Source organism: Glossina fuscipes, unplaced genomic scaffold, assembly GCF_014805625.2.
Source record: "Glossina fuscipes isolate IAEA_lab_2018 unplaced genomic scaffold, Yale_Gfus_2 27, whole genome shotgun sequence".
Lineage (NCBI taxonomy): Eukaryota > Metazoa > Arthropoda > Insecta > Diptera > Glossinidae > Glossina > Glossina fuscipes.
The window spans coordinates 955,125-966,586 of NW_023998422.1; the positions used below are offsets into that span (position 1 = coordinate 955,125).

An 11,462-nucleotide genomic window follows, 5' to 3' on the forward strand; every position below is an offset into this window, starting at 1 on the left:
TGGGTACAGTTGATCTTTTTATGTTAAATTACTATTATGACATAATTTTCACCATGAAGCACTGAAAGTTAAACCTCTTTGTCGTCTGAACATCCGTTTTCGTTTTATGAGAGGGTTCAAAAATTGCCCCAACCGATCCAAAGTTTTCCTATCCAATTTAGAATGCCGAAATACTAGTACTTAATCACTTTTGCCGAGAAATTGGGAAAATTGTAGTTTTTATTATATAACGACTTTTCAGAATAATCCATTATATGGGGAAAAAGTGGGGCGATCTGAACCATTTACAATAGCGTTCGTTCTTGGGTCAAAACACGTCATTGTACTAAATTTCATCAAAATATCTCAAAAATTGCGACCTATAGCGTGAAGCAAAATTACATGGACAGACAACAGACGAACAGACCGGCTTAGATCAATTCGTACAGTACAGTAATAATAATTTAACATAAAAAAATTAATTGTACCAAATCTGGACCATCTTGGCTTATTTTTTGTATCCTCTCCTAGTAAGGATTTTTACGAAAATTGATCCTTTGCGGAGTAGAAAAGTCTAAGTTTTAATGTGTGGTGTGATGAAAATTGACCCATAATAGTAATTTCACAAAAAACTGAACTCTACAAAATTGTCATCCTGCCCTATGTAAGCAAGAAACATGTAGTGCAGTAAATTGCTTTTTTGGACCTTTTTGAAAAATATGCCTTTACATAGAAAGTAGATATAATTTTTGTGTTCTATAATAAAAATAAGAATTGTGTTAGACAATGTGGTGTAGAGTATTTAATGGTCGGTCTTGCCCGACTATATTGTTCTTACTTGTTTTATTTTTGGCGACTGTGACGATTCACAAAGCTTACTCGTCAAAGTGACGACTTTCAGTAAAAATAGTTACATAGTTACAAAACATCCGTTAATCCACTGTTAAGCTACAGAAAGTTTGAACTTATTTCATGATAATCAAACTAATTAGTTTGCTAGTGGTATGCTCTGTCTGTACTGTTGTAGGTTGTAAGTAAGATAATCTATGTAGTAAGTACGTTTAATGATGAGAATAATTAAAGAAAATAATACAAAAGATTTTCATCAGATTGAGCATTTCGCAAGACGAACTTTATAGTATATAATTGAATTTCATTTTGAAATTTTCCATCGACATCATTTCAATTCTTTTCTTCTTCCTGTAAAGCTGTGGTAATTAAACAAAAAAGTTTGTTCTCTCTTTTGTCTTACATACAGTAATGCTATGCAATTCAATTAATATAAATTGAAAAATAATTATTCCAAAAAATTGCAACAATCCAAAGGAAATGGAAAGGAAATATCACAAAGTAGAAAGCATTTATACTAAACAAAACAAAATTTAAAGAAAATGTAATAAGAATACGAGAATTGAAAAGTAACCGCATATCGTATCAAAACCAAAAAGAAGGGAAAACTGCATAGAAAGCGGAAACAGCAATTTTTCATAAACATAAATATAAAGTTGATGTAAAACGGACGCATAGGTAGACCGGCAGTTAGTGCTAAGTAAAAGTTATGTGACTTTTACCGGAAACATTTACTGAAAATGTTTCCGTTGACGTTCCTTTTGCAATTTATCAATAACTTGCCGGCCAACGCCTCATCGAGCATGATATATAACATCTCAATGGAAACGAATTGCACACAGTTAGAAGGTAATAAAGCTCACTTCGTAAATGAGGAGGAATGCGATTCGGTTTATACGCCACCTTCGCAACGTTCCGAAACCTACGTGATAGCTGTAATATTTATATTGATTATAATAGTGGGCGTTCTCGGTAATGGTACGCTTATTATAATATTCTTTAGACATCGTTCTATGCGAAACGTACCGAACACGTAAGTAGTCGGACGCTATTATCGCATCATGGATGCCTTTGTAATTTATATTAATTTTATATTTAGCTATATTTTATCATTGGCTATAGCCGATCTTTTGGTAATTGTTGTTTGCGTACCTTTGGCTACCACCGTCTACACATACGAGACATGGTCCTTTGGACGAACCCTATGCCAGGTTACCGAATTTTTCAAAGATGTTTCAATAGGTGTATCGGTATTTACTCTTACCGCCTTGTCCGGGGAACGATATTGCGCTGTAGTCAATCCGCTGCGTAAATTACAGGTTTTATGTACAAGTCAACCGCTAAAACCGATGATTAATCGATAGTCCTTCTTACACTAATTCACAGACTAAGCCATTGACCGTAATGACAGCGGTTATGATTTGGATATTGAGCATTCTGTGTGCTACGCCGCCGCTAATAGTAAGCGATTTGCAAGTCTACGAAATTCAACCCAACCTAAGCATATACGTTTGTTCGCCTTTTGGTAGTGAACGTGAAAATCTAGAAATTTACACCAGGTAAGAACAAAAATTTTTTTAAGTTTTTTCGTTTTTTTTTTATGATTTTTTAAACTTAATGAGCGCTTATACTATCTTCTAAATAGAGATACTTGACAATAAATTGCTATAGAAATCCGTTGTAAACACAACACCGTTGAATTGGCGGGGATCGTAAAAGGTGTTGTTTTCACGAATTTTTTGACAGGGGATTAAATAATACCATGACGTCTTCACACATAGATTCATTATGCTTTCACCAGGTTATTATGGCCAATCGCTTCTTGACTGCATAGCTCATAAACATAACCTCTATGAATATCATTTCAATAAGCTAGACCGCCCCACGGCGTCGACGGCTAACCAGAGAACCACTACTCGAAAGTTGAATTTCGATTTGGTGGTGACTTGTGCTGGATTTCAGTCTAATTAGCAGTTAGCGCTTTTTCCAATGAATAATCCCATTGATCGCCATTTTCTTCCACAATCCACTGAACATCATCATATGTTCTTCTTTTTTGTTCATCAAACAGTCACTTAGTTGAACACCCAGTTAAGGATCTTTTAGAGTAACATTTATAAGCTCACCGAGATCGTTCAAATAGCAATATTTTTGTCAAAGATTCATCTATAAAAAGTAACTTGATTTTAGACTAGAGGCAAAATCAGTGGAAAGCAACCGAAGTTAAATCATACATGCATGGCGCTTAGTGAATTTATAAAGCAAAAACAAAGACTTGTTTGCCCATAACTCTTAAGTCAACCTTCACTTAAGCGACTCATAAGATTCAAACAATCTTCCTTTTTGACAATGTAATGCCACCACACAACAGCAATCGAGGCAAATTTAGTCTTGCTTCACCACATTTTATAGGTTAAAGACGACCAATAACTCAAACAATCTTCTTTTTGGACAGTTTAGTGCGACCGTCAGTTAAAATCTACCCAACAACGGCAATCGAAGAGAATTTATTCCCCCCTCTTTTTGTTCACAAAAATAATGCACCATATTTTATAGGTTAAAGACGACCAATAACACAATCATAATTACTGCTGAATAGTCACTTGTCGGCGCAATACAAACTGTGATTTTCTCCTCTTGTCCTTACTTTCAGATTTATGGTTGTGACGAAAGCAATTATATATTATTTGCTGCCATTGCTTATCATTGGTACTCTTTATTTGCTGATGGCGAAACGTTTGCATATGAGCACACGTGAACTACCCGGCGAAACGTTAACCACACAATCTCGCTCACAAATGCGTTCTCGACGCTATCTGGCAAGAATGGTGATTTGGTTTGTTATAGGTATGTAAATATTGTTCGCAATACTGATGTAAACAAGTGAAAGATTAACTAATTGACTGCGAATTTGAATGACTTTGATAGACGTAGACGTGATTATTAGATGACACAACTTATATTTGTTAACGGTTAGTTAACTGTTAGAGTGTTTAAATCATTTTTAGAATTTAGAATCCGAAATTTCGCCTTGTACCTGCGAGGAATAGTGACTATTTTAATAACTTAATTATTTATTAACACACCTTTGGTAAAATAATTTATTTATAGAAAAAAAAATTTCTTTTTAAAGATTTAAAAATTTCGAGTAAGTTGAGAAGGTCACAATGTATTTTAAACAGAAGCCAGAACATTATAGACCATTTGACACCCTACTCCATTTCGCCTAGTATAGCTACTTATCATGAAGGGCTGCCTATTGGAGCATGACCAAAACATCCCATGGCGTGATCCCAATTTAGCAAGCTTAACTTACTTCCCAGAATTTTTACTACTTTAGAGATTTCGTCATAAAAAAACTAAAAATTAGATTATCCCTTCATATAAGAGCTTGCTCTTCACGATAATTCTTATATATATTGGAGTCCAATAAATGGACCCAAGTGCTACAAATTCCCTATCGCCAATTTTTTTGCTAAGTTAATACTATAGACCTATTCTGATCATAAAATGTAAAGATTAAAACTTTTTTTGAAGTGCTTAATGTTCATGAGAATAACTTATAAGAAATGGGGTCCAACAAATAGACCCATGCGGTTCAAATTGGTTCCACTTATTTGTTAAATAAAATTACTATCGTGAACAAGTTTTCATCACAAACACGTTACCAATTAGGCATAAAAGTGATTTTTTATGTCCTGAAAGGTGATATCCAAAAAATAGCCCTACGTGGTCTAAATTCGTTAAGATTGATATCCTTATCAATTTTGTATTTTGAACGAATGTTCATCATGAAATACTGAAATTTAGATATTCTTGCCACAAAAAGATTCCATTTTCGTAGGACCGATTACCTTTGAAGGGATTGCAAAAAATCGTCACATTCGGTCCGAATTTTCCTCACTAATATAGAGTGCTAAAATACTATTACTTAGAGGTTTATCCCGAGGAATTTTAAAATATGCAAAGTATTTTTTATACCATGACTTTTCGAAATTTTCGATAGCTTTCGTCCTTGGGTGAGAGGACGTTACTGTACCAAGCAAGTTTCAACAAAATATTTCAAAAACTGCAACCTGTAGAATGAACAGAAGAATACATGGACTAAAGTCAGACGGACAGACAAACTAATTCTGAACCGATCGGTATGATGAAAATTGGGTCTAGTTTAAGCCCATTCTCGATGTTACATATGTCCACACAAACTTAATACATACGGCATGTGTTATTGGTAAATCATCAGGTCATAGGTATACTTTTTATATAAAAGATTTATTTTATTATTAACTTTTTAATAAAAAACCTCTTTACCTCTTTTATATTGTATATCTTGTTATAGTGTTTTTCATTTGTTTCTTTCCTTATCATTTATTCGAGTTGTGGTTCTATTTTAATCCCACGGCAACGGACGATTTTGACGACTTTTGGCATATTGTCAGAATAACAGGATTTTGTACATCGTAAGTATTAAAGAACATTTAAAATGCTTTACCACGTTCGGCGAACATTATCCAAAGTTAACAATTTAATGAACATTTTTTCATGCAAACAATTGCTTGCCGAAAAAAGTCCGATGAGGCCGAGGATGACAAAAGCTATGCTCCAAATTTAGTTAGCTTAACTAATTACTTGTCAAAAACGTATTCTTTACCTATTTGCGTCATTAATTAGTACTGGAATAGAACTGGAACTACTTCTCTAAAGAGTTGCTTTTCCTAAATATCTTTACATGAGAGAAATTTCTAAACTAAATATTAATTTAATGGGACCGGTTGTCCTTTAAGAGCCATTCACTCCTTACCGATTTTTGAATAATCATTGCCCAGTAGAAGCTCTTCTTCACATTGCGGCTGACTTTCGTAAAGTAATTTTTTTTGAAAAACTCATTATTCATCATCTTCTACGTGCAAGAACACGTGATCTTCTTACCGCATAAAGCTTTTATTATACCCGTCACCGAAGAATGGGGGTATTTTCATTTTCAGTCAGTACGTTTACAAGGTCCACAAGGAAACATCAGAGACCCCGCAAGGCATACATACATCAAATTCTAAATCGATTTAAGCAGTTCCGTCTGCCTGCCTGTGTGGGCATCCGCCTATGTAACGTCTGCTTTAGAAATTGTCCTTGCCGCAAAAATCAAGCTATCAACTTCAAGTTCCACAGAAACATTTAAAGTTCTTACAGCTTGGTGTTGAAAATGGGCCAAATCCGTCGAAGAGGACCTCCACAGTACCATGTTAATTGGAAACATCTTTTTCAAAAGGAATGAAAAATTGTTTTTTTACTCATTAATTCAAACTTGAACACATTTTCTATGGCTGATGTTGTACGGCCTATACAAAAAATTGACCACGTCTATGTCATATTATAGTGCATCAAAATTTGAATTTTTTTTTTTCAATGCCTTTATACGTCGTACAACCAAGCTTCAACAACCCTATAAAGTATATAAATTCTTGTCCAGTTTCAAAATTTGGAATACTCCTGAGTATGTTCGTCTCTTCGTTTATCCACTTGTCTATCTGCGCAGCTGTGTAATGTCTGTGGTGACGATTGTACCGTTAGCGAAAAATAAAGGTATTTATTATTTACAAATTTTCAAAAAAAATTTGGAAATAACTTAAACTTTTCCAAAAACACATCTATAACGCCCACACGCCTTCTATTTTGAAAATAGAAAAAATCAGCCGCGCCCTCTCAATATCGTAGAGCATAAAGATTTAGTTCTTCTGGTTTTTTTGTTTTTTTCCGGAGATCGATATAAAAGCCTGTTTTTGTAAGAAGCTTTACGCAGGAGCGATATTAAAATGCAACCATATTCCCCCGAAATATTCCAGATTTATTGAAAAGACCAGAATACAATTTTCCACTAGTTTTTACATTTTTAAAATTGGACGTTAATTAGAACCTAGTACATACGATGGCGCAAGTGATACAGAAGGATATAAAAAGTCTAGACAACAACCAGAAAGTAAAAAACTGAGTTAAGCGAGTCGATGAGCATAAGAGAAAAAGTCAAATAGTTTGATCACATCACTGATCTGGCGAAAGATTAAATTTTTAGTAAATAACTAAAGTGTATACAGGGGACTCTCTAGAGGAACTCCCATAATGGACACAAAATTATTAAAAACAATTTAACCCTGATAACGGTTAACTCAATTTTTGCTTTCTTCACAGAAAGAACTGTATTTTCTAAATCATTCTACATAGCGACCTAACGGCCCTTATCTGTCAGCATTTGCTTGCCATCCCGCAACACTTTTCAAATACATGTCGCTAGCGGAGAGTTTTCCGTGGCCGAAAATGAAGAATTCACCCACCATAAGCAGTGCTGCTAGCTAAGCCCTCTCTTCGCCTCTCCTCACATTTAACGGCTAAGTAAACAATCATTAAAAACGTAAAGCTCTTTAAAATAAAAATTTTCTTACTCTTTGAAGACCAAGTAGATGAAATGAAATGAAATGAAATGAAATAGTTTTTGTGTAAAGATCGTGCAACTACCCTTCGATAAACATTATATTTTTAGTTCAAAAAAAATTGATGCATTGCTGATTGTTGCGACTGTCAGCACTGGTTACACATCCTGTTAAGTTATTAAAATGCAAGCAATTTACTGATTTTTGCAAAGCGAATCGAGACTCTACTGTGACCTCGTTCATTAAACTGCCTATAGTTCGGTTGTAATCAATGATTTATGCATTAAATTTTTGTTTTCTTTTCTTCTACCTTTGATTACAGTTTTCTCAATTCCTGCATTAATCCGGTGACCTTATATTGGATTTCGGGAACTTTTCGAGCTCATTTCAATCGGTATCTGTGTTGTCGTTGTACCAAACGTCAATTGGTACATACGAGACAACACTCTACAACAACTGGCGTTATGAATATGTCGTCTCTACGACATCACTCCACCACCAGCAGCAGTTATCATAAGCGTATCTCTTTGCATGCGAATAGTACACAATTGAATGTATCGAATGGAAGGCACGAAGAAGAGGGAGAATATAATGCTAATGGAGCACATAATAGTAGAATGAGATGAGACTCACAATCTGTGGCCTTGTAGGTCAATGAAATTTTGTAAAAGGAGAACGACAAATCGAAAGTCTAACGCACATATATATATGAATTAACGATAGACTGACAACCTATGCAAACAGAATGTTAAATAAGATGTACATATGTACACTAGGTTTATAAACACTCAAGCATGTAATGAATAGTGCAATAGTATGTCTGCTTAATTTACAGTGCTTTAGAGAATTATAACCGCATTGAAGAGTTTACTTAGCCTGTTGCCTGCATGGCTAAATCAAGTTTACTCAGCAAACCTCAAAACATTACTCTTTCTCATCCCATTTGAAATTGCCAATAATATCATCTGATTGCAATTATGTTTCAAAGTAACAGGCTTGTCTGTCTGGCTGAGAGAAAATTAAAATCATATCGTTTGCCTGAAATTGTTATATCAGCAATTTTTAAATCATTTAAAACTCTATCCTCCCAGTCGTTTAAATGTAAACATATTGTGTTAGATTAACCAGAGGATAATATGGACATTCTGTTGCTCGTTCTATATCGTTGATATTATTGTGTTAATTATACATACATGGTAGGGTAAGCCCGAATGCAATTTAAGTAAAGTTAGGTAAAAGAAAAAAAAAAAAAACCCCGAGCTTTGCAATCTCTAGACAAAATTACGGAAAATTAATATATGTAACTAGATTAATAAGTATATTTAAGGAAAACAAGCAATGTTTTCATATTTCTATACACAAACACTATATCTATTCGCATACGTACGCCTACGTCTACGCGTAATGCATAGCGAAAACGCTCGCTGACGACACGAGGATGCAATAAGACTCTAATAACCGTTAACCTTTTAAAACGAGTACACATTATTTGCACACATCCCTATAAATAATTTTAATGTTGTGTAAAAAAAAAAAAAAAAACCAAAGGCATCTAAAGGTACGAGTGAACAATGCTAAACGTAACCAGCGCATGCGAATATGCAAACACAGGCGTATTCTTGTGTTTATATTTAGCTAGTTTTAGTCGAACGCGTTATTTAAAAGCTATTCCCGTTGTTTATGTCAATAGTAGTAAATAGTAAATAAGAGTGAAACAAATAAAATATAATTTCTGCAAAATTAAATTGAACGTTTTTTTTCATGGACTTGTCTTTTAGCGTTTTTACTCAACTTGCATAATATATATATATATGTACACTGCGCGCGCCCCTCTATGTTATTCTTAAATGGTGGGAAGTTTTCCGCCAGTTCACACCGTATATGATATTTATTTGTTTATTTATTTATTTACTTATACATGCATACATACATACATACATACATACATAATATAAGAGAAGCCAAGTTGAGTGAATTCTTAAAAATAAATCTTACACTAAATTTTAGGATTTAACTCTTAACTCTTAACTTAAATTAATAGCATACGAAGCGAGCGTTCGCCATAACTCTTTACTTTTGCACTTTGACTTGAGCTGAAATGAAATCTCTGTATTTCAAGGGCACCTACAATTCAACTTTTATTGTTATTATCATCAAGACCATGAATCTTACACTAAATACTTTCATTGGATCGTATCGCTCTCCACCGAATGTTGACACACAAACTTTCGTGATGGTAGTCGGAGATTGCGTGTGGTTTTCTTGATGGTAAACAAAATGTAATTTTAACCCGAAATTTCATTGCTACACATTGCTCGTATTGTGATCATCCTCAGAGTTAGCAGTTTTGATTCAACTGTCCTTTAATTGGAATACTATTGATAAAAGTCAATTTCAATGTTACAACATTCGGTATAAAAAAGATAGGAAATTTCATCTCAGGCAAATTGTCATTGGACTGTCTTTCTATTGTTGATCTACCGTACGATTTATCATCAATTCAAAGAACGCTAGAACCCATTTTTCTGATATCTGGGCTTTCCCCAAATTTTCCGCAAACATCAAGCCGCGCTAGAAAGAAAATTTAATCAATATATCCCGTCAACTTCATCGAGGTTATGAAAGCACTGAAGGAATGTAGGCCCACAGTTAGGAAGGTGAAAAGTAAACACAATGATGAGATGTGTACCAGTAGCAGTTCACGTTTTTTCCAGAAGGTTATTAATGACGACCGGCAAGGAAGTCGAAAAACAAACGCGCGAGGAGTATGACAAAAAAAGAGTTATATACCAAGTGACAATCATATTGACTCACTTCTCCTTATGTAAACTAACATGTATTCTACAATTCAGGATGAGAGCTATTACCGCCACTTTTGACAAAATCAAGGCAGACATTGTCAAAGCACTGTCTAGGGGAAACTTGACTGTCTTGTTACTTGCAATTAATAAGATCATCTTCCTCGAATGGCAGTGCGTTAAAATTGTCTCACTCCTAATGCAGCTGAAGATTTAACTTTAGCTCTATTTCGCCAAATTCGATGGGTTCAAAAAGATAATTAATCTCATGGATAAGGGCAGGCATTGAGAACACAATTGCAACTCATTCCTATGCTTTTCGAAAAGCGCAAAAACTCCGAACGTGTCTACCAATGAACTGTACTTTTTCATAACGAATCCAAAAAAAGTTCGCAAAAAGGCAAAGCTTAGCAAAGCTTAAGATTGTGTTAACTTGACGAAGAGGTCTTCTAAACTTTTCACAAGCTCCGCCTGAGTAGCCGAAGGCGAGGAATCTCGACTAACAAGTCAATGGTCGTGGATTCGAATCTCAAGTGCGGTAGAGTTTTTAATAAAAGCCAATAGCCTTAGATGCTAGTGCTTTTAAGAGTTTAGTCTTAGAATTTATTTCTCTGGCGAAATTAATAATAACAACAATAATAATAAATAAACTTTTCAATTCCCCTTCAAGTGCGTCTGGAGGCCTTACATTTTTTATCTCAGGTCGTCTTGGTAACGTGTGCAGACAGAGTTGTAGTTGCGAATTTGAAGAGATGGCAGTCCGCTGGAGTCCGACCCTCCTCAATTTGTACACAGCTAAACTACACGACTTTGAAGACGATAGAACTCATGTCTTTTAATCCGCTTACCGTATTTTAAAATAGTCTCTTTTCCAGATGCTGTGGATATTCCCCCACTAAAAACAACCTTTTTCTTATGCCTGTGCCGATCTTATTTTATATTTTAACCCTGGCAAAGCCAACAGAATTTGTTTTGCGAAAGACTCCAAACGTGAAAATAATTTCCACATCAAAGGAACTGAAGTCAATCGGGTGAAATATTACCGATCTCTGGGCAGTCTAATGTTTCGAGAGCGTTATGAGAAAATCTTCAAAGACTTGCAATTCGCATGAATCTAGTGATAAGTAATCAATCATGAGGGTTTCCTAAGAAAGCTCTGACAGTGAGTAGGAGTAAGAAATAGCAAAAAAAAGTTTCGGAATATAGTGAAAATTGCGCACGACTGCTTTTGTTGATGGTTGATTTCTGTTAATTAGTCACGACTAGCACTCACATGAACACGCAGTTTATTCTCTTCTCCCTTACAAATCGCCACCAAATTTATGCCTTCTTCGATGTAGATTTCTTACGATTCTGATGCACGCATTAAATATGTCCATCAATGATGCATAAGATTGGTCGTTACTTCTACTGT

At 34.8% G+C, this 11,462-nt stretch overlaps 1 protein-coding gene across 1 annotated transcript; it reads left to right on the forward strand.

Annotated features, from left to right (window-relative positions):
• The first annotated feature begins 1,583 nt into the window (after positions 1-1,583).
• Positions 1,584-8,545, forward strand: LOC119635971 (neuropeptide CCHamide-2 receptor). The gene is made up of 6 exons (XM_038031025.1): positions 1,584-1,861; positions 1,928-2,147; positions 2,215-2,387; positions 3,482-3,675; positions 5,168-5,288; positions 7,573-8,545. The coding sequence occupies exons 1-6, from the start codon at positions 1,632-1,634 to the stop codon at positions 7,874-7,876; spliced, it is 1,242 nt and encodes a 413-aa protein (XP_037886953.1). The 5' UTR covers positions 1,584-1,631; the 3' UTR covers positions 7,877-8,545.
• Positions 8,546-11,462: the final 2,917 nt, after the last annotated feature.

Bases quoted from the DNA above. Each gene is read 5' to 3' on its own strand.
- LOC119635971 (XM_038031025.1), top strand. From the start codon at position 1,632: ATGATATATAACATCTCAATGGAAACGAATTGCACACAGTTAGAAGGT. The intron at 1,862-1,927 runs GTAAGTAGTCGG...TTTTATATTTAG, and splicing joins ATGCGAAACGTACCGAACAC to CTATATTTTATCATTGGCTA. The intron at 2,148-2,214 runs GTTTTATGTACA...ACTAATTCACAG, and splicing joins ATCCGCTGCGTAAATTACAG to ACTAAGCCATTGACCGTAAT.